The 20,302-nt window shown below is 42.7% G+C and overlaps 1 protein-coding gene across 1 annotated transcript; it reads left to right on the top strand.

The window, feature by feature from the left end:
- The first annotated feature begins 222 nt into the window (after positions 1 to 222).
- LOC110979386 (transcriptional repressor NF-X1-like) lies at positions 223 to 19,445 on the top strand. Its single transcript, XM_022235135.2, has 18 exons — positions 223 to 363; positions 2,127 to 2,699; positions 5,302 to 5,525; positions 7,056 to 7,448; positions 8,099 to 8,207; positions 8,679 to 8,893; positions 9,437 to 9,660; positions 9,902 to 10,010; positions 11,044 to 11,243; positions 11,530 to 11,634; positions 12,416 to 12,624; positions 13,264 to 13,362; positions 14,551 to 14,592; positions 14,814 to 14,900; positions 15,644 to 15,710; positions 16,164 to 16,309; positions 16,674 to 16,787; positions 17,313 to 19,445. The coding sequence occupies exons 2-18, from the start codon at positions 2,134 to 2,136 to the stop codon at positions 17,419 to 17,421; spliced, it is 3,018 nt and encodes a 1,005-aa protein (XP_022090827.2). The 5' UTR covers positions 223 to 363; positions 2,127 to 2,133; the 3' UTR covers positions 17,422 to 19,445.
- Positions 19,446 to 20,302: the final 857 nt, after the last annotated feature.

The raw sequence follows: 20,302 nt of genomic DNA, 5'->3' as shown, positions 1-20,302 counted from the left end.
CCATAAATGGGGGTGGTAAGAGGGTGACTTGCCCAGCCATAAAAATTTGAAGGGGGGGTTGCTGACACCATATAACACACCTATATGAGGGGAAGATATCCCCCCCCCGAGAGTTACGCCCATGACTCGAAGTATGTGACGAAAACTTGAGTTGCGTTGCAATAGCACTTTTCACAAGAGGGCGCTGTGCATTTTCTTACCGTGTGCTAGCTGCATACACTAGACCAGGGCCCCGCGAGCACGCAATCTTGATGATCTCATTCAACATGTTCAAAGAGTTGTGCAATCACGTTGTTACGTGTTCTTCTCCAGTTGCTTAAATTCACCAAGGGAGCATAGGCCTACATCCTAGAGTGAAAAGAGGTAGGTGTAGGTACACAGATGTTGGATGAGATATGGGATTTGTGGGGATTGTGAATTTGGGGACCCCGTTCCTCACGACTCATGTTCCTAGGGAGACCTACATGTACATTTTAAAGTCACAGTCATGACAGTCATCTACCTAGGCCTAGTAGTTTTGGATTCCCCTACTACATGTACTAGGCCTAGGTAGATGACTGCTCAATAACTGTACTGTTGATCTTGTGAAAAGAGGGCAGGGTTTTGAGTTTTTGGGGGAAAATAATGAGGAAACTGGGGGTGTTTTAACACATGACACTTGGTGGAGTCAAATTTGCATGGCTGGTTTCCAACTCGCCCCCTGACTGACTCGCCCCTTACCAACTTGCCCCCTGGCTGACTCACCCCCCGACCGACTCGCCCCCAGGAACGTCAGGCAAGTATGGCCTGCCCAATGTGTAAAAAAACCTGAATGGTTCTAACCAAAGACGCGACAAGAATGACTCACGGACGGTGATGAATATTTGGACATCACCACTAATCACTTATTTATTCAAACGTCTTAGCGCTTCCCACGTCCACTGTCTGATTAGGTTATTTGTACATGTACATCCAACATACCCTCAGGATCAACAACTTTGAACCCTCCGTCCCATTAATATTTGGGTATGTGACAGAGGTCTGCAGAAGGGACGCGTCACAGCTGGGCAGATACATGATAATACTGAAGTAGTTTTACCAATATTAAACAAAACTATTTTTACCCCAAATTCCACAGAAAGTGAACATCCACCAAGCTTTAAACAGTTTAACTGTCATAATTCTCAACTCTTTGAGTGCCCGCTGCAAACCCCAGAACCTATTTTTGCGGGCAGCAATCACCGATTCCATCTCCGACTGATTGTATATTTTTTAAAATTAAGTGGTGAATGGGCCAGCCATACGTGCTTGGCAAACTTAGGGGGGCGAGTTGGTTAGGGGGTGAGTCGGCCAGGGGTGAGTCGGTCAGGGGCGAGTCGGTCAGGGGGCGAGTTGGTAAGGGGCGAGCTGGTAAGGGGCGAGTTGGCCTGGGGGCAAGTTGACCCACAATCTTTATCAGTACTGTAGGAAAGTTGCATTTTCTCACAATTTACAATTTGAAATTGCCAAAAATAGGGTCGGGGCAGTTCAGACCACATTGCCTTCTGTTTTTCGGGGGAATGGCCAGTTGTGTACATATTAAAATGACAAAATCTTGGGGGGGGTCCCCAAAGTCACAATCCCCGGATCTGTTGCATGCCAGATAGTCGCATGAATTAAATGTGCAATTTTTGGATTGTAACTCCAGTATAGTCAGTGACAGTCTTCACCCAGCCTAGCTCCAATGAGAGGAGCATTATGACCGATCTAGTAAAATTTACATTCCCTTCAGTATTGCTACCGTCTCCACCATAATGTTGACTAAATTCAATGTTCAAACATGTTCCCCCGAAAGTTTAATGCCCTTTCTTCGTTTGTAAAATATATTCCCCTAAACAAACGGTGCACATTTTTAAACTTGGTGATATTTGTTTGGGGCAATCTAAAAAATTGTTGAGTTTAAATTGAAATTCTTCCAGACATGCCTGCCCTGCCCTTGCAACTGCAGAGGATCTCGATGATTGTAACATTAAGCCTAGTTCAGACGTGACTTTTTTCAGTCCTGAGGCCTTGATATGATCATACCATTACATTGCTACAAATGCAGTGGTAGTCCTGGCACATATTCCAGTTGGGTTCCACTGTTTCTCTTCTTTCCTGTTGTTCAGTTTTCCGATGGCAGAATCCAAGCTACGTGAGACAGCGCCTGAATTCCATCCTGTACAGTCGCAGTCGTACACACCCCAGTATCATTATAGCGAACAGCAAAACTTCCAACCTTACCAGCAGTACCTCTACACCCAGAACTATGGTCCGACAGACCCAACATACACAGGGCATGGTGCTCGTGGCAGACCATTCAGTAGGAGGGAGCGGGGCAGATACGGCCAAAATTTCAGCCAGGCGTTTGAGGCCAGTACCGGTAGCTATCAGCCCGCATATGGAGGCGAATTCTATCTGCCTGCAGCCATCCCAGGCAACTTCAACCAGGAGGAGTTCTTTGGCTTGCACAGCCAGCGAGGGGTTGCCGGGGTCAGAGGGCGCGGAATGAGGTCTCCGCGGGGTCTGTTCAGAGGTCAGAATCATCCGAAGCCGCAGCTGTACTTTCACGGTCAGGCGCCAGCAGTGAATAGTGACCTGCAGCAGCCTGTTGGTTCATCTCTGGAGAGCGGACGTGGAGACAGGCGCCCAGAGTTGGGAAGAGGGAGGGGTAAAACTAATGCGGCAAAGCAACAAAACAGGTACAAGTCCCAGAGCCTTGCAGAAAGTCTCCGGAATAAAACAAACGATAACAGGGCCGGGATCAATATCTCGATAAATATGCAGCCAAGGGAGGATTGGGTGTTTTGCAGGTCCCCATTCTGATTATTAACCCTCCTATGCTGAAGTCACTCTTTGGGTCAGTTGGTGAACACCACAAAGAAGCACAGCTGTGTTGTGTTGTGCACTGCACCAACAGTCCCTCACAGGAATATCAGATTGCACTTTTGTGCTGCCCAACAACTGTGCTTCACTGTTTCATGTGCATCATTGTGCAGTAAACCAAATGCAGTGAAGAGGACTGCACAAAAGACCCTGGGTCATTTTGTGCTGACAACCTACTGTGTACACACTGAACCTGTGCATGTTTGAGTTCCATATAGAAACTGCATGCTCACCAGTGACTGTGGGCATTTGTGCACATTTGTGCTGTAAAACCATAGGAGGGTTAAGCAACATTGCACCATTCATCTGAAGAAACATAAACATGCTGAATGCCACTACAAACACAGTAAGAATAGCTCTTGTTAACTCTACTTTGTGCCATCTCAGAGGTGGTTACATGCTTCCCAGCGCACATCACCTCCAAGGTACATGTGCATGTAGCAGTGGCTGGCATGCTGTCAGTACCACCCATCCTGAGCGTTTAACAGTGAAAGTAATTGGGTACTTGCACATGTATGGACCATACCAGCGTAAGTATTGCGCTGGTGAACACACCCTAGGCAGGGTTTCCCCTGCCTATTCAAGTGTGGGCAGCCCACCTCACTGATTTTAGTGACCACCTCGGGCTTTTCTGTTGAATTTTATCACCTCACACTTAAAACAGACAGAGATGGAAGAAACAGCAAAATAAGTAAGCTATTTTGAAAGAGATCAGTTTTAATTCGTTCAGAATAGTAAAGAGGGACACAGAATACAAGATCGATTTATTTTAAAGGGGAAATTTGGAGTCGTTTCAATGTGCTAGTTGATATTTCTGGATATTGTATGCTCACTCTCTTAACATGTTTATATTTTGAAGCAATTTTGATTAGATTAAGTAATTTAATGAGCATTGGCGCTTTTAACTTAATTTTTAATTGTACAGCGTTTTGAGCCACCTTGTGGGAATTGTGCTTTATAAAAGCGATTTCTTATTATGAAATGTACTGTCAGACTTTTTAGAATTTATTTCAGGCCTTTTTGAAAACACTCACTTTTGTTGTAGGCACTAGAATTTTGGCAAAATTTGTTTGACCATCCCACACATATGACCCTAGGCGTACCAACCTATGAAACCTTGTTACACTTGGCATGGGCTGCCAATGCTGAGACAATGGGAACTACATCTTCATGTTGAGTGTTTGGCCCAGGAATAGTAGACACTGAACAACCTGCTATCTTCAACATGTGGATAGGTGTATTTACTTGTGGATAGGTGTATTAACTTGTGGATAGGTGTACTTACTTGTGGATAGGTGTATTTACTTGTGGATAGGTGTATTAACTTGTGGATAGGTGTATTTACTTTTGGATAGGTGTATTTACTTGTGGATAGGTGTATTAACTTGTGGATAGGTGTATTTACTTGTGGATAGGTGTATTTACTTGTGGATAGGTGTATTAACTTGTGGATAGGTGTATTTACTTGTGGATAGGTGTATTTACTTGTGGATAGGTGTATTTACTTGTGGATAGGTGTATTAACTTGTGGATAGGTGTATTTACTTGTGGATAGGTGTATTTACTTGTGGATAGGTGTATTTATTTGTGGATAGGTGTATTTACTTGTGGATAGGTGTATTTACTTGTGGATAGGTGTATTTACTTGTGGATAGGTGTATTTACTTGTGGATAGGTGTATTTACTTGTGGATAGGTGTATTAACTTGTGGATAGGTGTATTTACTTGTGGATAGGTGTATTTACTTGTGGATAGGTGTATTTACTTGTGGATAGGTGTATTTACTTGTGGATAGGTGTATTTACTTGTGGATAGGTGTATTTACTTGTGGATAGGTGTATTTACTTGTGGATAGGTGTATTATGTACATGTCTATTGGTCCATTCAGTGTTTTTATGCTGTGAATGGTGACGATTTCAGAAGACTTGTGTTCTTGACTCATTGTATTGCCAGGCCAGTAGAAAACTGACAGTGTTCTGATTGGTGGAATATTTTCAATTGCATGCATTGAATGCAATATTTGATATCTGCCCTGAAGAGTGGCACCAACACAAAGGCTGGAAGTAATTCTGTACTAATGTACTACTTAGAGTGTGAACTAAATGAGACTGACATTGTGATAAAGGGGAGATTTACTAGTTACTCATGCCCAGTAGAATTTCATTATTCATCGGAGTGGTACATAAGATCTAGGGCACCATGTATTTCTGTCTCATTTGAAATATGAAGTTGAAGTTCAAGAACAAGACCACTGTGCATAGAAACATAATGATATTTGCTGTAGAGATCCGAGATAATTTTTACTGTGATTTTGGGATAGTATCCTGAGATTTTCCTTTAAAAAGAGAAGACATTTGGACTGATTGTTTGGGATACTGATTTTGGGATTATTCATTGGTACCGTGTACATATTTACAGAAATGAATTTGGCAAGGCGCGAAATCGGCCCAAGTACCGAGGCAGCACGGAGACGCAGACAGGCTCCATGATCGAGCAGCTGACGGAAGGCAGCTATGAGTGCACAGTGTGCTGCGAGACGGTGCGCTGCGACTCCCCCATCTGGAGCTGCCAGGAGTGCTACACCGTCTTCCACCTGCGCTGCATCAAGAAGTGGGCCAAGTCGCCGGCTGCAGCCACTGAAGGTTAGGCTGGGGGGAGGGGGTTGGAGTGGTGGTTCTTTCCTCGCTTCCTCCTCTGTGGTCCGGGTTCGATTCCCATCTCGGTCCACTCGTGGATTGGGTTTTCAGTCCCAACCTGAGTCCGTGGGTTTTACCCAAAACATTCTCTGGGGTGTTCCTCCCACCTCTAAAACTCTGACTGCTTCTCACTGTCTCCCCTCTTGCCAGCTACAGTGCCTAGGGTGCTTTTGAGGAATCCTTGATGTCATCACCAGAAAGAAAAATAGTAACAGTAAATTGAAATCACGTCACCCTGTGATAGAAGGGAGTAAGATCTTGCTTTGTTAAAATTGGAATTTCTTAAATTCTCATTTGCTTTTATGACTGTACATTATTTACCGTGCTGTGGCAATGGACCATTTTGCAATGTATTAACAATGGACCCATCCAAATGAGCGTGATTATACTCTCACTGGCTGGCTGCCGCCAATTGACCTAGCGCCATTTGCAAACTAACCAGGCCGCTTTGACAACCCTGTGGCATTTTGTACATTGATTTGGTTTGTGTCGGATTTTGCTAGCCCTGCATCCATTTTGCGTATCATGCACATGTAATTGGAGAGTGTTTCACAAGCCTTGTTGACAGGATTTTCCTGCAGTGGGTCAGTAGCAGGAAGCATTGTGCTCACCATCGTACGGAGTATAATAGTTACCACACCGGTTGTATTTTATGTATGAAACCCAACACTCTACTGTCTGCCATTCAAGGGGGCCATTGGGAATGTCTAGCAAAATGTCACAGGATTATGGGAAAACAGCCACGAAATAGCATTCCTTTTGCATAAGGGCTTAACCCTAACCCCCTAGGCTCCTGTACTAGAAAGCATACTGAACCTCACAAAATCCAACAGGTTCATGTACTTGTCTATGTACTTGTACATGCAGGTTAGTGTACCAAACCTGATAAACTCCAACAGAATGAGCCCGTTGGAGTTTGAGTGATATGGTATGGATGGGTCTATGCAGTATAGGATGACTTGCACTGAACAGTACCAAACCTGACAAAATCAAGCACAGTCCAACAATTGTTACAGCAAGCCAGACACTGCACACAATGAACCCTGTGTGTCCCAACTCACACAGAATCCAACACCATCTCCCTGGGCCTTTCATCCCAAGTCTCACAAAATTCAACAACAAGTTCCTCAGGTACGGTACCAAACCTGCCAAAACCTCACAAAACCTGCTGTTGGAGTATGGCAGGTTTTGGGCAGTTAGGGTTAAGGGACATAATGAATCTTGCTGCCTTTTTCTTTCAGACTTTTGGTACTTCATGTTTCAGATTACACATTGGCGTCGTACATGTGTATAAACTCTTCTTAAATGCCTTAAATTTGAGGCAAAAAGATTGGAGCTCATCTTCATCACCAGGACTTGGCAGTGTTGCAATTGGGATATAGGTTCTTTCACTGAAGTTAAAATGTCACTGAAAATTGTCTCGGGTTTGCATATTTTAGGCATAAACTGATTGAGTTAACTCTTTTGATTTTCCAGATTCAGATGGTTGGCAGTGCCCTATGTGTCGTAACATCACCCTTCCGATCCCCTACGCCTATAAGTGCTTCTGCAGTAAGATGCGCGATCCCCCGTTCCACCCAGGCGAGATGCCGCACAGCTGCGGCGAGGTCTGCCGGCGCAAGCGGGCCAAGACCAATTGCGTGCACCCCTGCAGCATTCTCTGCCATCCGGGGCCCTGTCCGCCGTGCCCGGCCAACATCAAGCAGTCGTGCCTGTGCAAGAGGACGTCGCAGACGGTCCGCTGCAGCACAGCACAGGTCATCCGGTGTCAGTCAGAGTGCGGACGGAAGCTCAACTGCGGCACACACACATGTGAGGTGGTGTGCCACGAGGGCAGTTGTGAGCCGTGTCAGGTGGAGTTGAAGCAAGGTACGTGACTCAATCGTGTGAGACTTCGGACTTCGATCTCATAAGGGCCAGTTTCTGCTTCATGTGAATGCGAAAGCAAATTTTATGTTGTGAAACACTTGCAGCAGAATTCCCGTTTTTTTTAAATGTGATCAACTTTTGCGAATGTCCAGCGCGAATATTTGATCCGACATGAAATACATGTAAGTCGCATTCACTTTTGCCCCAAGTGTAATTCATTTCATCAATTTGCAGTGGTTACACAGCTATCATGCGGTTGGAAAGACTATAATGCGATGCACTGCAGTTATGAATGTTCTATTTTCCAATTGGACTGTGGTACTTGCGTGCATGACATTCATAAGGCCAATTTTAAAAAATGGTTTTCGTGCCTGCTCACTTCCTGTTTTGCTTCCTGAGTTTTTTTTTCAGGTTAGAGATTTCATTTAAGGTTAATATTTGTTTATTGTAACTGATTTTCACCAATTTTCTAACAACATGTAGCTATAGATGCAAATTTAAACCCTGCTATAGATGGGGTAAAATGCCTTTAAGTTTTGGCACTAAAGTATCAGAAAGCACAGCAGCCTTCCTCGTTCAATAAAACAGAGACGAGAAACTATTTCTTTTTCTACTTAGCTTTATTGTTTTTTTCCATTTTTTCTTCCCAGAGTGCTACTGTGGTAAGGACTCCAGAGTAGTGCTGTGCAGTCTGGATGATGACGGTAACCTGCTGAAAGAAGGCAGTGCTCGGTACCCATGCCAAGCTATCTGTGACAGGTACATGTTCGCTGTTTTCCACAAGGTCTTAATTTCTACTCGACCCTTAATCCTCAGTGGGTACTAGCCATGAGAGCGTCATTGTAAGAACAAACAGGTGTTCCGTTCTGTATGGATTTCAAGTCAAAATGGTTGAGCATATGTTTTTGGAAAGCAGTTTTGATACAGAATTAACATGGACGGCAAGCAAAGCCATCCAGAACTGTACTTTGTGTTGAGATTTTGCTTTTACGGAGTTTGTATCTCATTATTTTGTTCATATGTGACTTCATTAACATGAGGGGTTACTTTCTAAACTAGGAAACTGTTTATCCTGTACCTATTCTGTGGAAGCAGAAAGTCACATGACAAACTCACTGTAAAGCCCCCTACCAGAAAGGCTCAAGGTTATGCCTTTTAGTGTCAAATCATGACCAATTCGTAACCAAAAGTAAATCATGTCATGTTATGTACTTGAACATTGCATCTTAGAATGCTACCCTGTGGTAACCACACCTGCAAACGACTTTGCCACCCCGCCCCCTGCGACCCTTGCCCTCTGACCCCAGACCTAGTCACCCACTGTCCCTGCGGTCAGACCAAGTTGATGGAGCTCGCGCCCGACGGCGGCGCCCGCAAGACTTGCCTCGACCCAGTGCCGACGTGCAAGAACACGTGTGGCAAGCCACTCAAGTGTGGTGGAGACAGTAAGTAACCTTTGAGATGACAAAGGACAGCTGAACAATCAGAGCAGTTCAAACCAACAGTCATGTGACAGGTGTGTATTTGCATTGGTTCAGTACTTTGAGACTGGTGCATTGTGAGAGAGCTTGACCACACTGGGGATGTGCACACTCAGGTACAGGGTCCAGCTACCTGCTTCTGCTTAACAGTTAGCAGAAAAGTTGTGCTTACTGTGGCACAAAATTTTGCTAAACGTAAGCACTATTTCACGGCAGTGCTTGGTGTGGTTGTGCAAACAGTTCCGCACGCATAGAAATTCCCATTGTTATATCACTAAGTTAAGCAAGTCTTTCCTCCGAGGTTAGTGTGCCTCTTGCTGTGCTTACTGCATACAGTCTCCATGAAATATGTGGAGTCTCTGTCAGTGTAAAATCATTTTGCTTTTACAGCACTATGAAATTAGGCCCAGGTCTAATGTACAGCAAGTAATCAATGACAAGGTCTCAAATGGGGGCATTAAAAAGTTTCAGAATGCTCAAAATCTGCCTTATACCTTCTGCACACAGACGTGCACACCTGTAAGGAGACGTGCCATGAAGGGGACTGCCCTGCCTGCCCCCTGACCTCCACGGTGCGCTGCCGCTGCGGCCATCGCATGATCGACGTTCTCTGCCGGGACCTCGTCCAGTCGTACGACGCCAGCACGGGCCTGGTGTCCATGCTGTGTGACCGCAAGTGTCCCAAGAAGAAGGACTGTGGGAAACACAAATGCAACACTAAATGCTGTGTGGTATGTCCATAAACTCTCATCGTAAACTCTGTTATAGAAAAAACCAGAACTCAAACAATTAACCACTTCCTGTCGGGCCATTTGTTGTTGATTCTGCTGGGTCAGGTGATTTTTCATTTTTTTCTGTTTTCAAAATTCTTTAAAAATTCATGACTTATTGTACCAGACGCTTACACCCACACATAGCTTCTTTGGGGAAAGTAGGGTTTTTTATTACCAGATCATATTTTTTTGCCTTCAGGCTAAGGAGCATCACTGTAATCTGATCTGTGGTCGCATGCTGAACTGCGGACTCCACCGCTGTGAGGAAATGTGCCATCCTGGTAATTGTGTGCGCTGCCTGAATGCTAGTAAGTTTCATCTGGCTAATTAGTACATCATGACGCCATTGATATCCAAAGGGGGTGAATACTCATCACTACAGGGTCTTCTCTGTTTACGTCGTGGTTCTTTTTTTCTTACAAGTGGCTGCTAAAACTATGGCAGGCCGTCAGTACAAAATTAAAAGAACAATTCACAAAGTGTAAAAAATCCCATGCTGCTGTCGAAACTACAGATAATAATACCCATAGTACTTAAAATACTAAATGAAAGCAGGGCCCTCTGTAATTAATTAACCCTTTTTTGGTTTTACAGCACAAATGTGCACAAATGCCCACAGTCACTGGTGAGCATGTGTTTTCTATATGGAACTCAAACATGCACAGGTTCAGTGTGTACACAGTAGGTTGCCAGCACAAAATGACCCAGGGTCTTTTGTGCAGTCCTCTTCACTGCATTTGGTTTACTGCACAATTATGCACATGAAACAGTGAAGCACAGTTGTTGGGCAGCACAAAAGTGCCATCTGATATTCCTGTGAGGGACTGTTAATGCAGTGCACAACACAACACAGCTGTGCTTCTTTGAGGTGTTCACCAAATGACCCAAAGAGTGACTTCAGCATAGGAGGGTTAATGGGACAAATGTACATTTTGAAGGAATTTCAAGTGAAATTCAAAGCCAACCAAAGGGTGATTTTTCAGCAAACTGTTGCTGCTCATACAAATTCTAGGAAAAATGAGAGGGGTCTATAGATTGGACCAATGGAATCTAGTTCAAGACTTGATGCAAGTAATTCATTGAAATATATTCACTCTTTTCAGGATTTTTGCTGAATGCCTTGAAAATTTGTCCCAATGGTGTTGGCCCATTGTTTGTAATATTCACCGTATCTTTCCCATTCATGCGTGATTCTGACCGAGTCCAACTCACTCGGCTATGACTAGCAATAACACCTGTGCCGAGAGCCTATGGCTTGAGCCATTCACCATAGATGCCAGTGTTACATCGAGCCATAGCTGAGTCATCTGAATATAGCCTCTTTCCTTTCCACTTGGCCAGGTTTCGAGGAGTATACCTGTCACTGCGGCGCCACTGTCATGATGCCACCTATCCGGTGTGGCACCAAGCCTCCCGAGTGTGACCAGCTGTGTGCCCGGCAGCATGACTGTGATCACCCAGTCCGTCACACCTGCCACAACGAAGACGTCTGCCCGCCCTGTGCCGAGCTGACATCCAAAATGTGCATGGGTAATCATGAGGTAAGAAATTCTTTACACCTTATGCATATGTATGAGCAAATGCACATTTTCATCAGTTGTTTCATCAGCCATGTCCATAATAGGTCTCCATGGCAATGACTATTGCTTTGTTTTGCAACAAAGACCCTAGCTTTAAACATTTCCAGAAAGAGATTTAAACTAAGTCTGAGTCTAATTATTAGTCGAGGTCTTCCATTGTTGAACCATTTCTTATCGTCCTTGATATTGAGTCCTCTTGACTGACATCAATCAAAACTTCTACTCACATCTGAATGGTTAATTCTAGATGCGGTACAACATACCGTGCCACATCAAGGATATCTCCTGTGGTCATCCCTGTGGGAAGAAACTGCCATGCAGGATGCACACTTGCAAGATGATTTGTCACAAGGTAAGATTACTTGGCTACGGCTTAGAATTACGCACATGTCTATGGTACTGGCCACAGCCAGTTCCATTGAGTTGTGCATAATTCAAGTCACGGGTTATGTGATTCTGATGTGGCCTTAGACAGTGAGGCTCCTGGGCCCTTTCCGTCAAGATATTGCTGAACAATTTTATGTTCTTGACAAACAAATAGTGGAAAACCGACCAGAGGTGATATCTGCTCAGTTGCATTTAAGACAATTACCTGTTTTGCTGAGCAACTTTTTCCTGTGCTTAGCATTCATCAGTGGTTGGGAGATATCAGAATAGAAGTGGGGATTCAGAAGGTGCGACTTGGAAGAAAAATTGACCCTGAAAATAACTCTTGATGTGGTATGACCAAATCAAATGGTAGAGTGTATCAAACTCTAGGTATGGGCTCTACTGTGAAACACAGAAACAAATGATAGGGGAAGAAATCATTTATTCACAGAAGTCCCTGGCTGCCATTTTTCAGATTTGCATCATGGGTAATTTTGCTGTTATGATGTGGGTTGATGGCTTCTGGCAAAGATAAGGTTGGAGACCGTCAACAGCAGAGCTGGGCATCTCAGCGCAATGCTCTTGAAACCTCGAGTCAAATTCTACTCAATTTTTCTGTTCAGCCTTTAATACTTTGATTTAAGTGAAGAAAAACCATCATTGTTTACGAGATGACCGCTCAGACTTGACAGTTTTGCAGTTTTGGAAGGTGTTACTTGTCAGCCGTGCGATTTCCTGATTCAGATGTTTTTTACTTCTTCCAGGTTATCTGCGAAGACTGTAAGCAACCTTGCCTCGTGCCCCGCCCAGAGTGTGGTCACCCCTGCTCCGCTCCGTGCCACATGGGCACGCCCTGCCCGCCCAGTCAGTGCAAGACCAAGTTTGTCATCCGCTGTGCCTGCGGGAACCGCTCGGAGACCGTTCAGTGCCTGCAGGGCGGGGATGATGCCAGGCTGACAGAGGCATTCCAGAGGTGCATTTCATGTCTTGTTATGGGGCTTTATCATGGGGCAACCATCTTGTTATTTCTACCATTTGAAGCAGTGCCAAACTGGCTGGTGGGAAAAAAAGCTTGTTTCCTTTTATAAGTGAAGTCGCATTGCTTTTGTTATTTGGTACACGGGCAAGACAAAAATGATAGCGTCATGGTAAAGGTCTGTTAGTCACAAACTGATTGACAGTGAAAGAGACAGAACACGTCTAAGGCCTGTGAAATGATCACAAGAGAACCCAAAGTTCAGACTTTTGACCCTTGACCTTTGACCACTGATATAGAAATCACTAGCAAGTTGCAGTCTTACACAAGTGAATGGGTTTAAGAGACATGCAAGTGCTATTGTTTGTTAACTATGTGAACATTTGCATGTGGAAAAAAATTGGCCATCCAGTTTAAACAAAATTGTAATAAAAACTGCAACAAGTTATCAATCAAGCAAATAGTTGTCAACTTGCAGGCGTACCTTTCAAAGTTAAAACTTCTGTAGTGTCTTTCCTCAGCAAAGCACTAGTACAGTCAGAAGTCTGGTGAAAACTTTGGCCTCTTATCCGGAAATAAGTGACAGTCCACGTAATGATAAATAGCCAGTGTTGCTTGTACTGATGCTTTTCTTAGACTAGCAACGTCAACCTTGGCCGGGCAAGGCAGCCAATCGGGACAGGATGTCGACATCAGCCAGCTGATGGCCTTGAGAAACAGCAAGACACAAAGACAGTGAGTCCAATAACTGCACCCACGCTCAGTCTGACCAGCACAGTCTTTACGAAAATGCCTCCTGATAGAAGACAAAAGTACTTTCAAACCAGATTAAAAAATATTCTGGAGTTTGTGCAGTTCCTTGTGCGGTGTGTAGCCAAGCGTTTAGATGGAAGAGGAAAAGCTTGAACATCCCGATCAACTTAATGTCTGGCCGACAAAAAATCCTTTCCACAGAAAATACTTTCAAATGGAATTGGTCAAAATGCAACAGATACAATTCTGAATACAGCGTACCCTCATTCTGGTCGACATTTTGCACGGTCTTGTAGTTAAGTCATGCATGCTTTCCATAATGGACCACAGCGCACGAGCAATGTCAACGGCTGTAAAGTGGGATATGCTTTTTTTCATACCTTTGATATAAAGCAGGGTTCCCGCGGCCAGGAAAAGTCATTAAAATGTCGTGGAATTTTGTTTTTGCTTTCCAGGCCTGGAAAAGTCATGGAATTTTGTAAAAATGACTAAAGTCATGGAAAAGTCATGGAATTTTTCGAACACTGTGTGATTTCTCTCATCAGAAATAAGTGCATAAAATGTGTGATTGTATTTGCAACTTCAAAAGTCTGAATAGTCCAAGAAATTGCGTTACTGGGTCATGGATTTTCATAAATTGGTTATGGAAAAGTCATGAAATTTAATTGTACGTTAGGTGCAGGAACCCTGTAAAGGTACATGGCTTCATCTTGGGTCCCAAGATCCCTTGGTTAAAAAAAGCATGCTGGTCAGTATAATATATGTACCTGGTCATTCTCTAAATTTGGGGTCCAAAAGTGTGACGTTTCTGTTAAACCGAACCTGCGTAATTTTACACGCAAATATTTCCAAGACTGACCTTAAACTTCTGTTATTTGTTTAGCAGGTAATTTGTATGAGATATTTACTCTTAGAAATTGAAGAATGTGTTCAGAACTTACAAAATCTTTTCTCGGATGTGACAGGGACACAAGCAAAAATGGACCCCAAATTTATAGACTAACTCACACGGTTGTATTGCTTCTGCTGCAGCAGGTTAAGATAATATTAGGAAAAAGAAGAGATAGGGAACAATTCTGTAAGCTTAATACATGAACGCACCCCATGCTGAGCCAGGAGTGTTTACGTTGAGCTTAGTGCTAAGTATAGCCTTTACTTGTCTCCTTTCAGATTAGAATGCAATCAAAAATGTGCCATCCTGTCCAGAAATAAGTAAGTATTGCCCGCCACAATTTATTTTGTACATTTAAAAATGTTTGTCCTCTCATGTAACATTGCATTCACCGCCAGTTATAGGATGATCATAGTTGATCGCCAAAAACCTCTAAAATTGTGTCACATCATTTAGTGAGATAGAACATGGCCCATTTGATGCGACATCTCTAGTGAATATGAATTACTGTAATTTTTTTTTTTTTCACATCTCATGACAGGCGCCTTGCTGATGCCTTACAGATCAAGGATCCAGACACTTCCAAGATTCCCACAGTGTACAGCGCCTTCCTGAAGGAGCAGGCCAGGTAATGTACCGAGAGCCTCATCGTGGCTTTCAGTATCGTAATCAGAAGCTGTTGACATCCTAACCCAACAAACACGTCACGCAGGAGCGTGAGAAGTCAGCTCTTTAAGCTGGTATTATCATTTTTGGTCCAGAATTTTATTATGAATTTCAGCTGTTTTCTGCCCTTCTGGAAATTTCAGCTTTCTGCGATCTGTTTTCAGCTGTTTTTGTATGTGGCCGCTCATGCCCCTGCATAGAAACACACAGTTGTCTCAAACTATTGTAGGGCAGCCTCTGAACCATGTGTGGTGTGCAGTTGCATATTATCAGTGTTATAGTCAAGTCCATCTCAAGTCCTTTCACAAGGCAAATCGTAAGTGCAAAACAGGTGGACAGGGTGCCTTTGTCACTGTTCATCTGAATGGCTTGTGACTTGGCTTAAGACTGGATGACTTGTGATGGACCTACAGGCACTTGTGATGGACCTGCAGGCACTTGTGATGGACCTGCAGGCACTTGTGATGGACCTGCAGGCACTTGTGATGGACCTGCAGGCACTTGTGATGGACCTACAGGCACTTGTGATGGACCTACAGGCACTTGTGATGGAACTGCAGGCACTTGTGATGGACCTGCAGGCACTTGTGATGGACCTACAGGCACTTGTGATGGACCTACAGGCACTTGTATTTAACTCAACTAAAACACTTTTTTACGCTTTACTGCTCTGAGTGTTATAGAATCCGTGTTTTCCTATTGCAGGAAGAATCCCCAACTGATAGCCAACATCATCAAGGAGTTGTCAGCGTTGGTCACCTCTGCTCAATCTGTAAGTCATAATCTATGGCACAAAGTGAACAGCTGCACAGTGCAAGTGGCTTTGATGTCTTCTTGAATCGATACTGTCAGGAAGAAAAGTGGGAGCAAGTACTGTTCCCAAGATTTCACCAGTCAGAACTGCCTTCAAGTTTTGTGTTTTGTGTTCGTATGGTTTTTATGGCTGTTGCCTCGATTTTGTTCAACAGCACAGTTTCACCTGGTCTGCTGTTATGCATTCACTTGTACCAACAAACATCGAGGTGGTTCTTAAACTTTTACAAATGACTGTGTGCTACACACAGTAGATGCTATTGTTCTACTGTTGCAATAGTTCACTCAGTCCCTTGGGGTGCATAAAGGTGCACTAGTGACCACAGTGCCAGTCCATATGTTTATATTACACGTAGGTCGCCCGAGATAGCCATGAAATACTTTCCCCTCCCTCTTCCCTCCCTCCACTTAGTCCAAACAGCCCAGCCGTAGCCACGCCTTCCCAGTGATGAACCAGAACCAACGGCGTGTGGTCCATGAGCTATCGGAGATGTACCGCTGTGAATCCCAGAGCTACGACCAGGAGCCCAAGCGCAACGTGGTCACGACGGCTAGGAAGTACGTAGGCCCGACATTTTCATTGACTCAGTTCAAATTGAAAGGAATTAAAAATATGCCCCCTTTTGATAAAGCTTTCAACTTCTGTTTTATGATCACTAGAAATTTGGCAGAAAGCTACACGTAATTTGTCAATTTTAAGCATTCTGTACAGCTTTGGAATTTTCTTGTTCCTTCACTTTCTGTACAAAAGTGTCCGCCTTGCTGTTTTCATTTATCCTTCATTACAAGAACAAAATAACAGAGCAGAGTGACGTTGCAGAGTGGTTGCATTTTTCAGAAGTAATGTTCATTCTTGTCACATCACTGTCTGGTTATAACACATTGACTGAAGTCACCTGTTGTCTTTTCCATTCCACATCAGAGGGATGTGCTTCATACCCACTGTGTCACTCTCCGTGGTCATTGAGCGGGAGACACACCCAAAGGCCCCACCCCCAATCATGCACACCAAGCACGAAGCTCCCAGACGCCTGACGTAGGTTTTTTTTCTTCTCAGCAATTTTGGCCTTTGATTCTTAGCAAGGATTTCTGTATGTAACCCCGATGGCTGGGGCCACTCTTCAAAGATGCTCCCTGTATTGGCAAATATGTCAACTGTTCAGGGATCAACATTGTCATACTATTGCCCTCACAGCAATATATAAAATGTACATTAATTGCATCAATTGTAAATGAAACATTTGAAAGCTTGAAGCTTGAATTGTAAACTATTCTTACCTAAGTGTATTTTCAATTTCCTTCAAAATTTATGTACTTTTAAATCCTGCTTCAAAAACTAAACCCCCTGAAAAAAAATCAACCAAGAAAACCATAAAATGTTGTGCAGATTTATGCCCAGACCAAATTGATACCCCAGACCAAACATGGGAGAAGGCAGAAAATTTAACAAGTTGCTTGGACATATTATATCCAAGTGTATAGGAATGTCCGCTTGCCATAACTTTGTCACATTGGCAGCAAGATTGTGTCACAAGGGAGCATACATTGTCTTTATTTGTAGGTCTCTCTCCAAGATGCCACGCCCGGAGAGCCCTACAAGCCCCCCGCCTCCTCAGAAACAGCCAGAGGTAGATAACACCGAGGTGCCCGACTCTTGGGAGGTCAGATAGTCATCATAGCAACCTGCTTCCCAAGCATATTGGTGTAGTGTGTGACTGAACTTAAAATGACATGACCCAAATGAGTCTGATGGCCAATTTTTTTCTCCCGTAAATTGGATTTGCTTTGCACTGAGAAGAGCGATCCTAATGAGAATGGACATTATAGGAGTCAAACTTGTGGAGGATTCCTACCGATTTCCAGGGTGCAAGATTCTTTTGAAAACCTTTAACTCGGAAGTTGCCCTGGCGGTTTGCATCTTATTTTGTTGAGTTGATTCATATACAAGGAGGGGGGGCCCTAAAGTTTTTGTTTAAAATGAAAGAAAGGTAATTTGGGGTCTTTTTTGCTTTATCTTTCAAAAGCGTGCAATAAGCATTAAATTGTAGCATCGACACTCAGAAAGATCATACCAAATGTCCATATTTTGTCGCCCCTAAACAATTAGCCCCCCCCCAAAAAAAAGTTGGTTCTGGATCTGACCTTGTTCATATAAGCTTATATATCGACCTTTGCATTGCATGACAAAACTACAGGTATATGTTAATCTAAGTACACGAATCAGATTGGTATGAGAAATAGTTGCCACAGAACTGGTCATTGTCACTTGAGACTATGGCTGCTGGCAAATCTGTTGTCTGGAGCTAAGTTTCGATCTTCTCTCCACTGGAAATACATGCAGGCAATAGACCTAGCCGTAGCCCTGGAAGTCCATTTCGGACACGACCAATCTTCACATGCGTAGAGTTTTTGTATGCAGGCCTCTGTGACTAGTCAGCCATTTTGGTCTGGTTGTTAGTGTCAGGATGATATCCTGGCAGTAATTTCGGAATGTATATAATTGATAAAAGGACAGAAACTAGATGGGTGTTTGCCGAAGGAAAAGTTGGTATTGTGGACAAAAGTATTTTTGATTAAGTGCTTAAGGGTAAAGAATTACCCTAATGAGAGCTCTGTAAACCATGTTCAGTGAGTTTGTTATCGGAATTCTGAAATCGTTTCAAATAGAAGTGTGCGGAAAGGCACGATTCAATTTTAATTAAACTTTATTTTGGATCCAGTCCAAAATTGGAGCTCTGTAAAGTCTTTTTCCTTGTTTTCTTGTTAAGCTACACTTTTGTTTTCTGATATAGTGTTGCTAAGATTGTTGCCAAAGTGTCATGTAGTACATTTCCTTTTTGAAATAAAACCTCAATGTATAGATGATCCAAGGCATTCCTTTTTATTGGAGAAAAGAGTACATATTCCCAAGTTGAATCTTTATTCCAACTGAATTTAAAGAAAAAGATGGCTAGTAAAGCCTGTGTCTTTAGTTGAATTTGTAAGAATCCAGATAAAACAAAATCGGTTATGAAGTGGTTGCTTTAAGGCCATTTCATCCAGCAGACGAAGACCAAATTATTAATTTGTGGAGCAAATTCACATATTAGTTAAGCATATTTCGACTCAAGCAAATTTCACTGCAAATGTTATGTAGTATCAAAAGTGCTTCACTTTGACTTTCGCCTTTAGTGTGAAGTGGCCTTTATTTCAGAGGGCTTAATAGATATTTTATTCGTTGATTTTCTTTCATGTCCGGCTGGGGGGAAAATGACAGTATATTTTCTTTGAGTTCATTTCAGAAACTTCCTCGTTTTTTCATGTTTTTTGTTTTCCTTCGGTTTTCCCTGTGTCTTCAATCAGTAACACCAGGCAGTTTTGAAGTTTTGAATGCGTCCTGTTTCTTAAGATATTTCCCAAGGGAGCGAGTTTAAACACAAACTTTATTTTGAAACGCCTTTTCCCTTCAAAATGGTGGATCCCTTCCCGATTGATATCGACTTTAATTTGATTTTTGATTTTGAAAGTTAGTTTCATTTTTGAATTAGTGCTGTAAAGAAGCCTTTTTTGACATTAATGAAACCATCAACTTAACCCAGTAATAATAGTATACGCTAACCTCGACAGAATATATAAGGGTGCTTTCCTTTTTTTCGAGATCTTCAAGAGTTGTTTGAAACTGAAGCCATTATTAAAAACAAACTGCTGATCAGAATGAGCTTGTCATGCGAGTTTGTATCTTTTTGGCTCGTCACAGTGGCGGTCGTCTGGCCAGCTCGTTTTACTAAACAAGACCACTAGTTATATAGAACTTGGGTATCCTCCGGGGCTACTGTGGGATTCAATCCCATAACCTCCAACTTGCTATTTCCATAGTTCAGATTTGAAAAAGTAAGATAGTAGCATTCTATTCAGAATATCCCTGAATAATCTTGCACGTGGCACAACAAATCGCAAGAAAATAACAACCTCAAAAAACGTCCAAAATTGCGGTGGAAATCAAGATAAGAACTTTTGAATACTTTTCAGCTGGATTCATTCTTTAGACAAAAATTACCGTTTTGCAAGATATCCTGGATAAACTACAATACTGCAAGACTCAAGTCAAAATTACATGTACATGTACATTGAATTTCCCTTCAAACTTTAGGCTTGATTTAAAACTGCTGTGAAATTTAATAATGGGAAATAGTTGTGACTGATGTTGTAAAAGAGGTCATTTGTTTATGCTTAATCTTGCAATATCACATGAAAAACTAGGACTGTTTTCATTTGTGTGTTGAAAAAATATGAGTGCGTTTATTAATTGAATTAGCATGACCTGCTTTTGTCATTTCAAACAGAATCGCTAGGCCAAAATACACATTACGTGATAACATGAATAACTACAGATAATAATGCATGATGTTGGTTCCATTAGTTTGTGCTGAGTGCAGAAATTATTTTATAAATTAACAAATTATAAAGTGAAGCTGCAATGAATTTTTTTATAAAAACAATTGTCTTCAACTTTTACTGTTCAAAGTCAATACCAGTATCTTTCAGTTTCACGTTTCACAAGGATTCGTGAGA

Source organism: Acanthaster planci, linkage group LG17, assembly GCF_054643075.1.
Source record: "Acanthaster planci isolate LZ-2023a linkage group LG17, COTS_SCS, whole genome shotgun sequence".
In the NCBI taxonomy this organism is placed as follows: Eukaryota; Metazoa; Echinodermata; class Asteroidea; order Valvatida; family Acanthasteridae; genus Acanthaster; species Acanthaster planci.
Note: the sequence above shows the minus strand (reverse complement) of the source record. Positions and strands in the feature narration are given on the sequence as shown.

Coding starts and splice junctions, on each gene's coding strand:
- LOC110979386 (XM_022235135.2), top strand. CDS start 2,134: ATGGCAGAATCCAAGCTACGTGAGACAGCGCCTGAATTCCATCCTGTA. Junction 9,661..9,901: donor GCAACACTAAATGCTGTGTG/GTATGTCCATAA, acceptor TTTTGCCTTCAG/GCTAAGGAGCATCACTGTAA. Junction 16,788..17,312: donor GAAGCTCCCAGACGCCTGAC/GTAGGTTTTTTT, acceptor CTTTATTTGTAG/GTCTCTCTCCAAGATGCCAC.